Genomic DNA, 18,176 nt, shown 5'->3' with positions numbered 1-18,176 from the left:
AATATTGCCTGCTGAATTACTGCTGTCTGACCTCATGAAATGCATTGCTCCAATGCAATTCTCCGCAAAGACATGTATGAAAACTGTTAACTTGCTGGACAAAAAAACATTCTTATTAATTTCACAATAGCATAATTAAGAATCACCCACTGAAAAGTTGGACTTATAAAGGGAAGCGGAAGTCTGAACCATGCAGCCTTCTTCACCACAAAGGAATGTTTATACCTCAACGTACAGCGGTACCAGGGTTAATTATAGAAGATGTACAACTTCATCATTATTAAAGAAGATGGACAACTTCAACAATGTAGGTTGTTAATAATTTCCAAAGTCTGCTACACTTAAATGATATCAAAAGAAACATGTCTTTATTGAAATAGTTGAGTATCTACCTGACTCTGTTCTGCCGAGGCACAGCAGACTCAGACCGGTGCAGGTAGACGCAGTTTATGCACCAATCCGCTAAATTTTGCTCAAGTCCGCTCTTTGGTGAACACAATTTGATGCTCAATACATCTCATTATTAGGCCTACATTTATTTTATTTCATTATAACACATTTAATGTAACCAATGCTTTCACTATCTGTACCACAACGTTTAATGTAAGGTTACTATTCCAACACAGTTCACTTTTTGACATTGATATGACTTTATTTCAGAGTGGACAATTTCCAGCTCTGTGTCTAAAAGAAGTCGAGCGCATGTTTCCAGAGCATGTTTACAATAACACACAGGTAGGACACACTTCAGTATCATATAGCAATATTTTGATAGCCTAAACTATAGTATATGATTTTTTACAATGTCAAAATGATAAATTGGAAGTTTAACTATGAAATGTATGAGACACCCTAATGTCTAAAACCCTGTTTTCTTTTATACAGGGCGAGGACATCTCTGTGGTTGCATTAGAGGCTTCGGGATATATGGCTCAATTATTTCATGGCCTGACTCCTGTCACGTGGAACAAGGAAACGAATGAACCTGTTCATAAACAGATGACCTAGCTAAGTTAACAAATTAGAGGGATGGGTAAGTATGATCCCTCATGGTGTAGCCTAAGCTATATTTGTGGGGCAGACAGTAATTGGCACAGGTTTTTAATTTGATTTAAATCAACAACAAAAAATGGTATCATGTTTTCAGAACTTTACCTAATACGTAACTAATTCACTGACCACCATTTTATATTGTCTCCAGGTCGGGTGTGGTGTTGGGGCATCCTCTGGAAATGGAGGGTCAGTTATTTCTGGTAACATGTCATGAAAACATATTTCGACAAGCTGAACACCACCTTGAAACAGAAGGTGGGTCCAATATTAAATGTCGTCGAAAAGAGGCTAAATTAATCACAGTAAAAGTTCTAGATCACCACAAATCGGATGAATATTGCTTCCACAACTCACATGTGAAACATGGAACTTCCAAACGCCGTTTTAGTCGACGGATGCGTTGGCGCTGCACCTGCTGTGGTTCAGTTGACTTAAAAATGAATGTATTGTATGAGCTCCAAGAACACAGCGCATGCGCATGTGAGATCGTGGGGTTTAGGTTCGCTTCAAACTGGTGCAGTTTTAAAAAATTCCACGACAGCAGAGTCAAGCGGTGACGAAATCAACTGCAGAGTCAAGCAGTGAGGAAGAAGCGGTCTGTTGGACAAACCACATTTTCATCATTGGAGACATGTGACATGTACCTGAGGCTGGCTAATAGATTGACGGATGATATATTTACTGACTGACTGATTTATGCACATGTGAAGGCAATGTATTTATTTATATTAAAATTAAATGAAAAAAACATACATCAATTATCATATTGTTTGTATTCATTTACATATTCAGTCATCCATGCATTAATAGAGTGACTGGTAGTGTTGAATGAAGACTAAAGCCGCCGCCTCTAAAATCGAGAGTAAAGTGCGGTGGTATTGCGGTGGTATTGCCAGCATGCAGGGGATTTACTTTTCCTTTTCTCTTATGCGCTTCATTCTTATTAAATTGATTCGGTAAATTCCAAGGGGTCTTTTTAAAGTTTGTTAATTTTTGTTTAAAAAAAGAGTACATGCCCTAAATTAGCCTTGACGACCATTTGTGAATTTTACTGAATGTGAATGATGATGATGCTAATGATGGTTATAGCTATATTTTTCCAACAACAAAAAATGTACCATGAAAATCCCATTCAGATATAGAATCATAGGATGATGATGACGTTAATTGGAGGTGTAGGTTTCTGATTATGCAGTTTTATGTTAATTAAGTCTTTATATTAGTTTACCTTGTAACAAAGAACTATCTGATCATGGCATTGATTGTTCATGATTGTTGGCCAATCAACAAATTAATGATTATTTTCAAACTTGAGATGAAATCCACAGTATTTGTGCAGTCAGTTAATTACAAATGTTGTTAAATTGGTCAACAGGTTTATTTGGCAGCCTACAGTGGTGGTATGAAATAAATATATTACATCTGCTCATTTGTAGTGCATAGACTCCACTATGCTGCTGTTTTGAACTGCATATTGCCTATAAACAGATAAATTCATGAAAGACTGAATGGATTTTAATAAAATGTGTTTTTATTTCAAAGATTTGCAATATTAACACTGAACAGTAATGCTTCAGACGGCACTACCTGATTAAAAGAGAGTCGACAACAGACTAAACGTCTGTGAGCAAGAATTGATCTCAGTGTTACTCCTATCAAAAAACCTTTCTACACAGAATCTGAAAAGCTACAGCATATTTATACTAAACATGGCCCTCATTTCATAGGAGAGATCCATGTACCATTGTATTATAGAAATGAAAAATCAGCCATGGTTTTCTTAGTTTTTAATATTCAATATGTCCTACATTTTAACAGTCTATACCTGCTGAATATGTTGGCATGAAATGCATTGCTCCAATGCAATTCTCTACATATGAAAACTGTTAACTTGATAGGCAAACATTTTCTGATTAGTTTTACAATAGCATAATTAAGAATCACCCGCTGAAAATTGGGGCTTATAAAGGGAAGCGAAAGCCTGAACTACGAAACCCTTCTTCACCACAAAGGGATTTTGACACCTTTACGTAGCGATACTTGTGTTGTATAAAATGGGCAACTTCAACAGTCTAGGTTTCATATCAATCAAGATTAAGATAATCCGTCTTTATTCATTTTTAATAGCTGTTCCATTCAAGTTCTTATAAAAGAAACATGGCTGTATTGAAATGGTTAAGCATTTGCCTGACTCTGTTCTGCCAAGGCACAGCAGCACCAACACCTTGCAACTGGACGCAGTGTAGGTTGGGGAAGCTGAACGACGTGAGCATAGACCTGCTCTCAGATATGGTGAGGAATTTAAACTGCACCAGTCCGCTATTTGGTGTGCACAAATTGATGCGCAAAATTCGCAATGATATTCTAATTTCTATTTTGCATTATAGCACATTTTATTGTTAAGCAATGCTTTCACGTTTGAACAACATTGTTTCATTTAAGGTTACTATCACAATATAGTTTACTTCTTGATATTGATATGAATTCTATTTCAGGGTGGACTCTTTCCACTTAAGTGTGCAGAAGAAAACGTCGAACTGTTTCCAGAGGATGTTTACAAGAACACAGAGGTAGGATACACTTCAGTATTTTGATAAACTAAAGTACAGTATAACTAAAGTACAGTGTGGTAAATTGGAAGTTTAAAACCACTTCTTTAGACACCCAATGCCTAAAACCCTGTTTTATTTTATCCAGGGTGAGGACGTCTCTGTGGTTGCATTAGAGGCTATGCGATATGTGGACCAATTATATAACAACAGTCTGACGTCTGTCACGTGGAACAAAACAAAACTTAACCAGTTCCAAAACGTCATATATCGTCAAGTTCAAAACTTAGAGTTATGTGTAAGTATGATCCCTCTTGTGTAGTCTATAGGTTATACGCTGAGTGTACAAAACATTAGGAAGAACGGCACTTTCCATGACATAGACTGATATAGACATGACATAGAGTGTCTTTCACGGGAGTATGCTAGTAGGTGCCAGGCGCACCAGTTTGAATGTGTCAAGAACTGCAACGCCGCTGGCTTTCTCATGCTCAACCGTTTCCCTTGTGTATGAAGAATGGTTCACCACCCAAAGGACATCCAGCCAACATGACACAACTGTGGGAAGTATTGGAGTCAACATGGGCCACTATTGCCGTGGAACACATGCCCTGACGAATTTAGGCTGTTCTGAGGGTAGAACGGGGTGCAACTCAATGTTAGGAAGGTGATCCTAATGTTGTGTACACTCAGTGTATTTTGGGGGCAGACACTCGTGGGCATTGGTATTTACATAATTTATATACTACAAATATTTTTGTATATATTTCCATAACCGTCTCAGAATTAATGCACTCACCAGCATTTTATATTGTCTCCAGGTCGTAGGTGGTGTTTGGAAATCCTCTGGAGATGGAGGCTCGGTTACTCTGAAAACATATTTCAACAAGCTGAACACCGTCTTGAAAGACAAGGTGGGTCCAATTTCAAATGTCCTCAAATAGAGGCTAAATTAATCTGAGCAAAAGTTATAGATCACCAGAAATAGGACACATTTCAATGCCACAACTCACATATGAAACTTGGAATTGCCCAGTGCCGTTTTTATGTAGATGGATGCGTTGGAGCAACATCACCTGCAGTGGTTGAGTTGACTGAAATAAAATGTATATCTTGTACGCTCTCCAGGAACACAGCGCATGCGCATGGGAGATTGTGCGAAAGGAGATTCGCGAAAACTTGGTGCAGTTCAAGAAATTCATTGACAGCAGAGTCAAGCCGTGAGGAGAACCACAGAATCATCATTGGAGACGTGACATATTCCTCAGGCTGGCTAACAGATTGATGGCTGATATATATACTGACTGACTGACTGGCCGGCTGCTAGATTGACTGAATGACTGATTTATTTATTTATATATATTGGTAGACTGATATTTATGTGTACACTATGTATTTATTTATTCGTGTTTTATTTATAATATAATTTAATAAAAAATTCATACAACTATTCTCATATTGTTTTCATTCACTTATATAATTAATTCATGCATTCATGCATGCCTGCATTCATCCATTCATGCATTCATTTTTTTATAGACTGACTTTCTAAAGGGGAACTCTGCAGTTCAAACAAAACCAAAGCACACTCAAACACTATTTTTGTAAATAGCTGAGAGATGGGGTTGAAAAAAAGAACCACTGTCACAGAACTATGGATGCAAGGAAGGATTATCCATGAAAACACAATTATAGTTTTATCTAAATTTTGAAGATATACAGTGGTTGTTAATATTTGCATTGTTTCAACCAATGGTGTAAAACACGTTGGCACATTGGTTTGTTGTGTTGCAACATAATCTCACACTCAATTCGTGCAAATATGTACGAAAAGTATTTTGCATATTTCAAGCACTTTTATGCGTTTTTGTGTGAAAAGATACGCATTTTTGTGCTACTTAATACGTAGGGAAAGACACTCATTTTTGTACGACTTCATTCATTGGAACAAACTTTTTCGGGGTCAAACTTTGGAACAATCTTTTGAAAGTTATTTGAGCAATGCTTGATGAGCAGCTGTCTATTTTTTGTCCCACATATTTTTATATAAAAAACCAAACGTGATAACAACCAAATATTGTTAATCAACCAGGTTGTCACCAAAATAATTATATTATAATAGAAGCCTTACATTGTTTTTTAATTTTTATTAACACCTATAACCTTTTCTATGCTTGTTTTCTCTTAATTCTTCAGGATTCTGGTGTATTTGGAGTCAGATAAACCCTTTGTTTTCATGTAGGCATCAGTAGGCCTATAGAATTTTCTTCATAACGCATTTCATAGTTTGTGGAGACGACAATCCACAATTTTCTTCATTTATTCTTTAACTTCTTAGGGCTACAATTGTCTTTATTTATTTATTCTTTAAGGGTTTTTCTTTATTTTTACTATTTTCTACATTGTAGAATAATAGTGAAGACATCAAAACGTTGAAAAAACACCTATGGAATCATGTAGTAACCAAAAAAGTGTTAAACAAATCAAAATATATTTTAAATTTGAGATTCTTCCAAGAAGCCACTCTTTGCCTTGATGACAGCTTTGCACACTCTTGGCATTCTCTCAACCATCATCATTAGGTAATCACCTGGAATGACATGATGCCAGACGATAGGATTGAAATTCCCTCCTCCGACATTGCGTATCATCATCCCCATCTGCAAACAGTAGCAGACAAAATTCCAGCTGTGGACACATCCTCCTGATCTTAGGACGAGACATCTTAAGGCTACACAAGGTGCAAGAGCAAATCAATGGGCCCCACAACATTCCTTATGCATAGCGACTCGACCTCGGGTGTGTCATCGTGGGTGAGGTCTGTCTTGGAACGTCTCACCGACCAGCCAGTGTTAACGTGTTCAAGACAAACATACTTCAAAATGGTCGCACATCCTATCTGAGCCCTTGCCCTGACTTCATCCAGGTGAAAGAGAACTTCAACAGCATTGCTGAAAAACACATCTCTCTCTCCACAGTGCACTCGAGAGATCCAAGCACAACTGTGGACACAGACAGCCTGGGATGTTCCGTGTTTGAAACACAAGACGATGATAAACCAGCACCATCAGTGGAGGACAAAGCCTTCTTGGACATTATGGACGAACAGGTTTTCCAGGATGATGGAAACAACTGGGTGGCTCCACTACCCTTCCGCCCCACTAGACCTTCCTAATAACAGGGAGCAGGCCATGAACCGTCTCACATCACTTCGCAAGACTTTAGACAAAAGGCCTGAAATGGAACGTCATTTTATTCTTCCTCTCCCCTTCCCTCCTCTCCCCTTTCAACGGAGCCTGGGACTTTGCTGGAACCTGGAAACAGACAGCTTCACATTCCAGGTGTCCCACAATGAGAAGCCTTTTACGTGGAGAGGCATCCTGTCCACAGTGAATAGTCTTTATGACCCCCTTGGGTTCGTGGCTCCAATAACAATGCAAGGTAAAGCCTTAATCAGAGAACTCTCTTCTGACCAGAGTGAGTGGGATGCCCCTCTTCCCCCAGAAAAAGAAGATGAATGGAAAATGTGGAAGGAATCTTTGATGGAGTTGGAACATCTGTATATTCAGCAGACCTACATCCCAGTCTCCTTGTCTACCACTCAAAGAAGAGAGCTGCACATCTTCTCGGCTGCCTCTACAGTAGCCATAGGAACGGTAGCCTACCTGAGAGTTATTGACTCGGAAAGGTCAATGCCATGTTGGATTTATCTTGGGGAAATCAAAATTGTCCCCTCGACCGGCCCACACTATCCCACGCCTAGAACTGTGTGCGGCTGTGCTAGCTGTTGAGATGTATGAACTGATCAGAGACGAAATGGACATTGATGTAAATGTGGCCAAGTTCTACACAGACAGTAAGATAGTTTTCGGTTACATCCACAATGTCACCAAACGATTCAATGTGTATGTTGCCAATAGGGTAACTCGCATCAGGAAGTCTACCCATCCAGATCAGTGGTGTTATGTAAACACTGACAGCAATCCAGCAGACAATGCAAACAGGCCCATACTAGCTGCGCTCTTAAAGCACACCAGTTGGTTCTCAGGTCCACCTTTCCTGACCCAAACAAACTCAAGTGAGCCTGAGACCATTAATTTTGACCTTGTAGAACCTCACGCAGATGCAGAGATTCGACCAGATGTCACAGCCTTCGCCACTAAGGTTTCTGGAGCTCAAAGTGGCTCTCATTGCTTTGAGAGGTTCTCAAGCTGGAAAGCTCTCAATCGAGCCACAGCACGACTCATTCATGTTGCCAGATCCTTCCATGAAGGTGCGGACAACACCAACTGCAGAGGCTGGCAGGACTGTAATAAACCATGCAGTACAAGTCAGTTGTCACAAACCACAACAGCAATCTTTCACTGTGTGCAACATGAAGCCTTCAAAGAGGAATTCAAATGCCTTGAAAAAGGAAAAGAGTTCCCAAAACAAAGTACACTCAAAAAGCTGAATGCAGTGATTGGTGAGGATGGGTTGCTGACGGTGGGAGGCCGCTTATCCTCTGCCGACATGTCACAAGACGAAAAACATCCTCTCATCATCCCACGGACACATCATGTCGTCACTCTGCTGGTAAGACATTATCACGAGCTAGTGGCTTACCAGGGCCGTCGCTTTTCAGATGGAGCTATTCGAGCAGCAGGCTTCTGGATTATTGGGAGCAAACGTCTGGTCTCTGGTATCATCCACAAGTGTGTCACCTGCAGCAATGTTAGAGGGAGGTTACTTGACCAAAAGATGGCTGACTTGCAGACAGACTCACATCTGAACCACCATTCACCAGCGTTGGACTTGATATGTTTGGACCATGGAATGTCATAACTCGTCGCACTAGAGGTCAGGCCAGGTCGCAGTTGGAAATGAGAACTTGTTCTCAACTGGCCTACCTGGTTAAATAAAGGTGAAATAAAATAAATAAAAGAGGTGGTAGTGCAGACTCCAAGAGCTGGGCGGTACTTTTTACATGTATGTCTACTAGAGCAGTCCATATTGAGCTCATCGAATCCATGTCCACATCCAGCTTCATCAACTCACTGAGGCGTTTTTTCTCTATCCGTGGTCCAGCAAAAGTGCTACGCTCTGATCGAGGTTCAAACTTTATAGGTGCCTGCAGGGAACTGAGAATCGATACAAATGACTCAAAACTGACTAAATACCTCTCAGACAAGGGATGTACTTAAATATTTAATCCCCCAAACTCGTCTCATATGGGTGGTTCTTGGGACCTGACAACGCTGCAGAGACGCAGAAAAGACACATGTAAAAGTGGGAGCTGTTGTCTTATTGAAAGACAGTCAGGCACACAGAAATGACTGGCCAGTCAGCTTGTGGTCAAAACCTTTCCCAGTACCGACAAAAAGGTTAGGAAAGTAGAACTAAAAATTGTCAAGCAAGGGGCTGCTAAGGTGTTTCTGAGACCAATCTCAGAGATTGTTGTTCTTCTTGTTGAAGCATCCTAGAGACAAAATATAAAAATAAAGAAAGGACATTATTTGTTTCTTGATACATGTTTTATTTCATAGTGGCACAATTTCTATAAACCAGGCGGGGAGTGTGCTGCCTTTCTGTTAGAATAGAACAACAGATTATTTTATTACAGTGGTTAAAATGGATTTTCATTGTGTTCCATGGTGTTTATCGGCCCCATAGTGGAGCTTTCTGGTACTTAGACTGTACGGAAACAGGAAGTTGAGTAGAGCAGTCGTTCTGCACGCAGAGAAGTAGCTAAGAACATCGCCACAGTGCTGTTCTTTCAGTGGAGTTATTTCTTGTCACGCTTCAGCCTCGGAAAATATTTGTTTGTAAATTCGATTCAAGCATATTGCTAGTGATGATAATCTTGTTATTGATAGAATTGCTTACTTATCAATGTTAGTTGGTTGCATTTACTCACACAAATTGCCTTTCATGTATGCAGTCAGCTGTATTAGTTTGCTCGTGTGTCATTAAACGAATTGTAAAACATACAATACTGTAGTTTTGTTACTGTTTCTCGTGTAATATGCTTTGTTATTGTACAGAGGTGTTTGCACATTGTTAGAGTAATGAAAGGAGTTGGCTATTTGCTACTCATATGGTAATTGGCTATCTGGTTTGGTATCATGCCATATACATGGTACCTTGGCACGTGCTTTGTATTTAAACGTTTTCAATATATTCATTCAAGAAAAGTCACGCCTTGGGAGTTTTATTTTAGACTTAGTTGTTAGCTATCTGAATAGAGAGACTGAAATGAATGAAATACCCTAATCCTCAGCTATGTTCAATGTTCAGCAATTTCCAGTGACAAATGCTCAGTCTGAAGCCATAAGGCTATGGGTATCACAGCCCTATGGTAATAATACAAGTTATACCACCTAAAAGGGGTGTATTTACAACATATTTATAACATGTTGGGCAAAGTGGTATAGGAGAGTCTGACATGACCCCTAACTTGAGTTCAGTCTTCGCCAATGAGAGCCATAGCTTCGTATTTCATGACTGGGAAAGGCCTCGATTCTACCCATATGATGTGGATCATTGTCAGGTTATTTGATACAGTGCAGTCGGGATGTTTTCAGACCCCTTGACTTTTTCCATATTTTGTTAAATTACACCTTATTCTAAAATCAATTAAAAAATAAAATCCTCATTTATCTACAAAAACACCCCACAATGACAAAGTGAAAACAAGTTTTTAGACATTTTAGCAAATATATCAAAAATAAAAACAGAAATACCAAGACATTTCCTACAGCTGGCCGCCTGGCCAAACTGAGCAATCGGGGGAGACAGCCCTTGGTCGTGAAGGTGACCAAGAACTTAAATGTCACTCTGACAGAGCTCCAGAGTTCCTCTGTGGAGATGGGAGAACCTTCCAGAAGGACAACCATGTCTGCAGCAATCCATCGATCAGGCATTTACGGTAGAGTGGCCAGACAGAGGCCACTCCCCAGTAAAAGGCACATGACAGCCAGCTTGGAGTTTGCCAAAAGGCACCTAAAGGAGTAAGACCATGAGAAACAAGATGATCTGATCTGATGAAACCGAGTTTGAACTCTTTGGCCTGAATGCCAAGCGTCACTTCTGGAGGAAACCTGGCACCATCCTTACGGTGAAGCAGGGTGGTGGCAGCTTCATATTGTGGGGATGTTTTTCAGCGGCAGGGACTGGGAGACTAGTCAGGGTCGAGGGAAAGATGAACAGAGCAAAGTACAGAGAGATCCTTGATGAAAACCTGCTCCAGAGCACTCAGGACCTCGGACTGGGGCCGAAGGTTCACCCTTCCAACAGTACAACGACCCTAACCACACAGCCAAGACAACACTGGAGTGGCTTCGGGACAAGTCCCCGAATGTCCTTGAATGGCCCAGCCAGAGCCCTGACATGAACCGATCGAACATCTCTGGAGAGACCTGAAAATAGAGGATCTGCAGAGAATGTCAGAATCTCACGAAATACAGGAGTGCCAAGCTTGCAGCATTATACCGAAGAATAGTCGAAGATGTAACAAAGTTGTGAGTGCTCCAACAAATGTGCTTCAACAAAGTACTGAGTAAAGGATCTGAATACTTATGTACATGCGATATTTCTGTTTTTTTTAGTTAATACATTTGCAAAATTTCTAAACTGATTTTGCTTTGTCATTATGGGCTATTGTGTGTAGATTGATGAGGGAATAAAAAACAATTGAATCATTTTTAGAATAAGGCTGTAACGTAACAAAATGTGAAAAAAGTCAAGGGGCTCATTCTGTAGCCATGTCTGTCGGTGTGTGAACATTCAGATTTGTATTACCTCTTAAGGATCCGCCCCTTTTTTCCCCAATTTTCGCCTAAAATGACATACCCAAATCTAACTGCCTGTGACTCAGGCCCTGAAGCAAGGATATGCATTTTCTTGGGACCATTTGAAAGGAAACACTTTGAAGTTTGTGGAAATGTGAAAGGAATGTAGGAGAATATAACACAATATATCTGGTAAAAGATTATACAAAGAAAAAAACAACCGTTCTTTTGTATTTTTTTTGTACCATCATCTTTGAAATGCAAGAGAAAGGTCATAATGTATTATTCCAGCCCAGCTGCAATTTAGATTTTGGCCACTTGATGGCAGCAGTGTATGTGCAAAGTTTTAGACTGATCCAATGAACCATTGAATTTCTGTTCTTGAACTTTCATGTTCAAAACTGTGCACTCTCCTCAAACAATAGAATGGTAGTATTTAACTGTAATAGCTACTGTAAATTGGACAGTGCAGTTAGATTAACAATAATTTAAGCTTTCTGCCAATATCAGATATGTCTATGTCCTGGGAAATTCTCTTGTTACTTACAACCTCATGCTAATCGCACTAGCCTACGTTAGCTCAACCGTCCTGTGGATGAGACACCGATAAAAAAAATGTATTTCACCTTTATTTAACCCTGTAGGCCATTTAAGAACAAGTTCTCATTTACAACTGCGACCTGGCCAAGATAAAGCAAAGCAGTGCAACACAAGCAACACAGAGTTACACATGGGATAAACAAACGTACAGTCAATAACACAATAGAAAAATCTATATACAGTGTGTGCAAATATAGTAAGATTAGGGAGGTAAGGCAATAAATAGGCCATAGTTGCGAAATAATAACAATTTTGCAATTTAACACTGGAGTGATAGATGTGCAGAAGATGAATGTGCATGTAGAGATACTGGGGTGCAAAGGAGCAAAAAAATAAATAACAATATGGGGATGAGGTGGTTGGGTGGGCAATTTACAGATGGGCTATGTACAGGTGCAATGATCGGTAAGCTGCTCTGACAGCTGATGCTTAAAGTTAGTGATGGAGATATAAGACTCCAGCTTCAGTGATTTTTGCAATTCGTTCCAGTCATTGGCAGCAGAGAACTGGAAGAAAAGGCGGCCAAAGGAGGAGTTGGCTTTGGGGATGACCAGTGAAATATACCTGCTGGAGCGCGTGCTACGGGTGGGTGCTGCTATGGTGACCAGTGAGCTGAGATAAGGCGGGGCTTTACCTAGCAAGGACTTATAGATGACCTGGAGCCAGTGGGTTTGGTGACAAATTTTTCTAAAGAAATCCATCACAGAGGCTGACGAGGTTTAGCAAATACAGTATCTTTCTCACTTGACCTAAAATTATATATGCAGTCCAAATCATCTCTCTCTGTTGGGAAAAATAAATTAATGTAAATCAATGTACTGCACAATCATTCCATTAGAGGAGATTCTTTTGCTACTTTAAGGCTAGGCGTCCCGCTAGCGGGACAACTTCCGGTGAATCTGGAGGGCGCGCAATTCAAATAAATATCATACAAATTATGGATATTAAACATTTAGGTACATGCAAGTGTCTTAAATCGGTTAAAAGCTTAACATCTTGTTAATCTACAGTTGAAGTTGGAAGTTTACATACACTTATGTTGGAGTCACTAAAACTCAACCACTCCACAAATTTCTTGTTAAAACTTCTTCGGGCTAGGGGGCAGTATTTGGAAGTTTGGATGAATGAGGTGCCCAAAGTAAACTGCCTGTTACTCAGGCCCAGAAGCTAGGATATGCATATAATTAGTAGTATTGGATAGAAAACACTATGAAGTTTCCAAACTGTTAAAATAATGTCTGTGAGTATAACAGAACTGATATGGCATGCAAAAACCCGAGGACAATCCATCCAGAATTATTTTTTCCCAGCTCACCACTGATTACAATGGCTGGGAATGGGAATATAAAAGGAAGACCTCCCAGATTGCAGTTCCTAGGGCTTCCACTAGATGTCAACAGTCTTTAGAATGAGTTTCAGGCTTGTTTTTTGAAAAATGAGCTAGAATTTGTAGTTTTTCTAAGTGGCTCCCATTTTGGCTGTAGTGCTTGTTGTGCGTTCCAGTGAGGGCGTGCACTTCGTTATTTATCTCCGGTAATGGTCTCCGGTATTCTCCGTCTTAAATTTTATAGTTTATTTACATATTAGGGTACCTGAAGATTGATTGGGAATGTTGTTTGAAATGTTTGGAAGAAGTTTATTGGTAATTACAGGATTCATTTGTTTGCATTTTGAATGAGGGAAACCGGTGGATTATTGAGTCAAGCTAGGCAATGAAACTTACTTTTTTGGGACATAAAGAAGGACTTTATTGAACAAAAGGAGCATTTGATATGTACAGTGAGGGAAAAAAGTATTTGATCCCCTGCTGATTTTGTACGTTTGCCCACTGACAAAGAAATTATCAGTCTATAATTTTAATGGTAGGTTTATTTGAACAGTGAGAGACAGAATAACAACAAAAATATCCAGAAAAACGCATGTCAAAAATGTTATAAATTGATTTGCATTTTAATGAGGGAAATAAGTATTTGACCCCCTCTCAATCAGAAAGATTTCTGGCACCCAGGTGTCTTTCATACAGGTAACGAGCTGAGATTAGGAGCACACTCTTAAAGGGAGTGCTCCTAATCTCAGTTTTTTACCTGTATAAAAGACACCTGTCCACAGAAGCAATCAATCAATCAGATTCCAAACTCTCCACCATGGCCAAGACCAAAGAGCTCTCCAAGGATGTCAGGGACAAGATTGTAGATCTACACAAGGCTGGAATGGGCTACAAGACCATTGCCAAGCAGCTTGGTGAGAAGGTGACAACAGTTGGTGCGATTATTCGCAAATGAAAGAAACACAAAAGAACTGTCAAACTCCCTCGGCCTGGGACTCCATGCAAGATCGCACCTCGTGGAGTTGCAATGATCATGAGAACGGTGAGGAATCAGCCCAGAACTACACAGGAGGATCTTGTCAATGATCTCAAGGCAGCTGGGACCATAGTCACCAAGAAAACAATTGGTAACACACTACGCCGTGAAGGACTGAAATTCTGCAGCGTCTGCAAGGTCCCCCTGCTCAAGAAAGCAAATATACATGCCCGTCTGAAGTTTGCCAATGAACATCTGAATGATTCAGAGGACAACTCGGTGAACGTGTTGTGGTCAGATGAGACCAAAATGGAGTTATTTGGCATCAACTCAACTTGCCGTGTTTAGAGGAGGAGGAATGCTGCCTATGACCCCAAGAAACCATCCCCACCGTCAAACATGGAGGTGGAAACATTATGTTTTTCTGCTAAGGGGACAGGACAACTTCACCGCATCAAAGGGACGATGGACGGGGCCATGTACCGTCAAATCTTGGGTGAAAACCTCCTTCCCTCAGCCAGGGTATTGAAAATGGGTCGTGGATGGGTATTCCAGCATGACAATGACCCAAAACACACGGCCAAGGCAACAAAGGAGTGGCTCAAGAAAAAGCACATTAAGGTCCTGGAGTGGCCTAGCCAGTCTCCAGACCTTAATCCCATAGAAAATCTGTGGAGGGAGCTGAAGGTTCGAGTTGCCAAACGTCAGCCTCGACACCTTAATGACTTGAAGAAGATCTGCAAAGAGGAGTGGGACAAAATCCCTCCTGAGATGTGTGCAAACCTGGTGGCCAACTACAAGAAACATCTGACCTCTGTGATTGCCAACAAGGGTTTTGCCACCAAGTACTAAGTCATGTTTTGCAGAGGGGTCAAATACTTATTTCCCTCATTAAAATGCAAATCAATTTATAACATTTGTGACATGCGTTTTTCTGGAGTTTTTTGTTGATATTCTGTCTCTCACTGTTCAAATAAACCTACCATTAAAATTACAGACTGATAATTTCTTTGTCAGTGGGCAAACGTACAAAATCAGCAGGGGATCAAATACTTTTTTCCCTCACTGTAGCTGGGACCCTTGTGATTGCAACCAGATGAAGATCTTCAAAGCTAAGTGATTTATTTTATCGCTATTTCTGACTTTCGTGATGCCTCTGCTGGGTTGGAAAATGTATGTAATGCTTTTGTATGCGAGGCGCTGTCCTCAGATAATCGCATGGTATGCTTTTGCCGAAAAGCCTTTTTGAAATCTGACAAAGCGGCTGGATTAACAAGAAGTTAAGCTTAAATATGATGTATGACACTTGTATTTTCATGAATGTTTAATATTACGATTTCTGTCATTTGAATTTCGCGCTCTGCAATTTCACTGGATGTTGTCGAGGTGGGACGGTAGCATCCCAATGATCCGTAAGAAGTTTAACAAACTATAGTTATGCATGACACAAGTAATATTTCCAACAATTGTTTACAGACAGATAATTTCATATATAATTCACTGTATCACAATTCCAGTGAGTCAGAAGTTTACATACACTAAGTTGACTGTGCCTTAAAAGAGCTTGGGAAAATTCCAGAAAATTATGTCATGGCTTTAGAAGCTTCTGATCGGCAAATGTACATAATTTGAGTCAATTGGAGATGTACCTGTGGATGTATTTCAAGGCCTACCTTCAAACTCAGTGCCGCTTTGCTTGACATCATGGGAAAATCAAAAGAAATCAGCCAAGACCTCAGAAAAAAACATTGTAGACCTCGACAAGTCTGGTTGATTCTTGGGAGGAAATTCCAAATGCCTGAAGGTACCACGTTCATCTGTACAAACAATAGTGCGCAAGTATAAACACCATGGGACCACGCAGCTGTCATACCGCTCAGGAAGAAGACGCGTTCTGTCTCCTAGAGAAGAACATACTTTGGTGCGAAAAGTGCAAATCAATCCCAGAATAACAGCAAAGGACCTTGTGAAGATGCTGGAGGAAACAGGTACAAAAGTATCTATATCCACAGTAAAACGAGGCCAATATCAACATAACCTGAAAGGCCATTCAGCAAGGAAGAAGCCACTGCTCCAAAACCGCCATAAAAAAGCCAGACTATGGTTTGTAACTGCACATGGGGACAAATATCGTACTTTTTGGAGAAATGTCCTCTGGTCTGATGAATCAAAAATAGAACTGTTTGTCCATAATGACCATCGTTATGTTTGAAGGAAAAAGGGTTGCAAGCCGAAGAACACCATCCCAACTGTGAAACACGGGGGTGGCAGCATCATATTGTGGGGGTGCTTTGCTGAAGGAGAGACTGGTGCACTTCACAAAATAGATGGTATCGTGAGGCAGGAAAATGGTGTGGATATATTGAAGCAACATCTCAAGACATCAGTCAGAAAGTTAAAGCTTGGTCACAAATGGGTCTTCCAAATGGACAATGACCCCGTGCATACTTCCAAAGTTGTGGCAAATTGGCTTACAAGGATAACAAAGTCAAGGTAGTGGAGTGGCCATCACAAATCCCTGACCTCAATCATATAGAAAATTTGTGGGCAGAACTGTAAAAGCGTGTGTGAGCAAGGAGGCCTAAAAACCGGACTCAGTTACACCAGCTCTGTCAGGAGGAATGGGCCAGAATTCACCCAACTTATTGTGGGAAGATTGTGGAAGGCTACCCAGAATATTTGACCCAAGTTAAGCAATTTAAAGGCAATGCTACCAAATACTAATTGAGTGTATGTAAACTTCTGACACACTGGGAATGTGATGAAAGAAATAAAAGCTGAAAGAAATAATTCTCTCTACTATTATTCTGATATTTCACATTCTTAAAATAAAGTGGTGAACCTAACTGACCCAAGATAGGGAATTTTTACTTGGATTAAATGTCAGGAATTGTGAAAAACTGAATTTAAATGTATTTGGCTAAGGTGTATGTAATCTTCCGACTTCAACTGTACATTGGGATGATGCAGTTTAGACATTGTTTGCTCATTGACGTCTTACACATTCTAAATTCCACAGTTCTACATTGTTTAGATGTCGGCTAGACATCAATATTCTATTATGATATCTTGGCGACATCTTCCCAATGTGCAAACGCTCTTCAAACGACATATTCCCTACCCAATTTGATAAGTCAGCCAAAGGTGTCTATTATTCCTGGGGAGAAGACTCAGGGGAAACTGATTACATCACACAACTTGTGTAAAACAGCTTGGAAAACCCCAAAATGCGTCCACCGCAGGCGTGTCATGGGACATAAGAAGACGTTTCAGCACCATTGACATGTATCACTACTAGCACTAAAACCCATGAAGACGTCAGCCACTTCAGCACATTGGACGTCGCCACACGGTCAAAGATTCTATCAGTTGTCCTGTGTTGTGGCCGCAGCCCTGTTGCTAATGTTGGTCCCCTATAGAAAAAAATATTTCATACATAAGGCCTACAGTAAGGCTATATCAAACAAAACCAAGGCCCGTATTTATTAAGGATCTCAGAGAGTTGCATTGCTGATCTAGGATCAGTTTTGCCCAATAGATTATAATGAATGGATGGAGTGCGTCGTGATCCTAGATCAGCACTCCTACTCTTAGACGCTTTATGAATAAATGCAGCAGAATAATTAGGCTACATCTGACATTTTTGCGTACAACATGACTTTTCAATATGAAACCAACTATGACATCTTATCAAGACCCTGATGGAACAGGTGTGTTTGTACTGGGTTGGAACAAAATCCTGCACCTCCTGCTGGTCTCCAGGACCGTCCAGGACCGTGCAGACAGTTTTAGTGAAAATATCCCTGATATCGTAGCCTATACCAAGGAACTTTTGTCACATATTCTTTTTCATTTTCCCCTTGTAAAATAAACGACAAATAGAAAGTTCCAACAAATCATGT

The 18,176-nt window shown here is 40.2% G+C and overlaps 1 protein-coding gene across 1 annotated transcript; it reads left to right on the top strand.

Moving 5' to 3' along the window:
• The first annotated feature begins 2,361 nt into the window (after nucleotides 1–2,361).
• Nucleotides 2,362–4,983, top strand: LOC139568006 (interferon a3-like). Its single transcript, XM_071389673.1, has 5 exons — nucleotides 2,362–3,345; nucleotides 3,549–3,623; nucleotides 3,751–3,900; nucleotides 4,424–4,516; nucleotides 4,731–4,983. The coding sequence occupies exons 1-5, from the start codon at nucleotides 3,211–3,213 to the stop codon at nucleotides 4,824–4,826; spliced, it is 549 nt and encodes a 182-aa protein (XP_071245774.1). The 5' UTR covers nucleotides 2,362–3,210; the 3' UTR covers nucleotides 4,827–4,983.
• Nucleotides 4,984–18,176: the final 13,193 nt, after the last annotated feature.

This window comes from Salvelinus alpinus, chromosome 1 (genome assembly GCF_045679555.1).
Source record: "Salvelinus alpinus chromosome 1, SLU_Salpinus.1, whole genome shotgun sequence".
Classification (NCBI taxonomy): Eukaryota; Metazoa; Chordata; class Actinopteri; order Salmoniformes; family Salmonidae; genus Salvelinus; species Salvelinus alpinus.
Note: the sequence above shows the minus strand (reverse complement) of the source record. Positions and strands in the feature narration are given on the sequence as shown.